Raw genomic sequence first — 985 nt, 5'->3', positions numbered from 1 at the left:
TGTTCCCTAGACTCCAAGCTCTCCCCTCCTGATGCCTGTGCCCTCACTGTGTCATGCCAGGCCTTAGGAGTGGCTCAGGACCTATTTTGGAAACAAAGAGTTAAGCATTTTCAATCTTTATTTTACAAAAATAAACCAATTTTGCCCTGGTACTCTGTGGCCCCCAACCTTCCCCTCTGCCCCTGCTCCTCTTCCTCTCCCTGGAGCTCTGGCTGTCGCGTGCCGCAGCCAGCTGCCCATGGAGGCTGCCGGTGCCGCACTCTCCTGTGAGCGTCCCCAAGCAAGCACTGGGGCAGGGGGTTGGTGCCCTTTTGCGAATGCCTCCTCTTCCCAGGATCCAAGATGGAAACTACCTGAAGATGCCTCCTGGTGGCTCTGCCTTTTCTGCACAGGGAGCAAGTGTTAGGCAAGTCACTCAGAGTACACACTTTGAGAAGGGATGTCCGTCTGCCCGTCCCTCTGCCTTGGATGAAAAAGCGAGCCCCACAAAGTTGCTTCTTGCCATTGGTGGAGCCGGCAGGCTGCAGTCCCGCTGGCTGGCTCAGTGCTGGAAGCGTGGGGAGCTGATGTGGGGCTGGTGGAAGGAGTGTGTGCCATAAAGCACGTCTGGCGGCGGCGAGGTCAGGATGGAGCAGATCGGTTCGTGGGAGCTCAGCATCGAGGCAAAGTGCTTCATCTCCTCTGTCAGCTGCTTGATCTCCCGGCGCAGGGCAGCGTTCTGCCTCTCCAGGTCTTCGCTCTCCTGAGGAGACAAAACAACAGGGGCTTCCTCAGCGCGGGAGCCACAGGGATGAGCTGGGGATACGGGGGTCGCAGTCCCGCACCTCTCTGCCCCGCAGAATTTCCAGAATGACATGTTTCCGGTAAATTCGGCACAGAGCTGTGCCTGGGCAAACCCCCCTCCCCCAGCTAGCTGGGCTGGGCGCGGGCGCAATGCTGGTGGCCCCAGCCGCGCTCCCCAGCCCCGACTTACGAGAAGTGACTG

General features: G+C 59.3%; 1 protein-coding gene across 1 annotated transcript in view; it reads right to left on the bottom strand.

Moving 5' to 3' along the window:
- Positions 1 to 463: 463 nt before the first annotated feature.
- BATF (basic leucine zipper transcription factor, ATF-like) overlaps positions 464 to 985 on the bottom strand; it is a gene marked incomplete at its 5' end in the record, with an annotated part of 6,105 nt that continues 5,583 nt past the window's right edge. The window contains one exon of the mRNA XM_010086891.1: positions 464 to 742. Within this exon, the coding sequence (XP_010085193.1) occupies positions 542 to 742 (201 nt within the window). The remainder of the gene's footprint in view (positions 743 to 985) is intronic.

The sequence above is a fragment of the Pterocles gutturalis genome, unplaced genomic scaffold (assembly GCF_000699245.1).
Source record: "Pterocles gutturalis isolate BGI_N339 unplaced genomic scaffold, ASM69924v1 scaffold28601, whole genome shotgun sequence".
Lineage (NCBI taxonomy): Eukaryota > Metazoa > Chordata > Aves > Pterocliformes > Pteroclidae > Pterocles > Pterocles gutturalis.
Note: the sequence above shows the minus strand (reverse complement) of the source record. Positions and strands in the feature narration are given on the sequence as shown.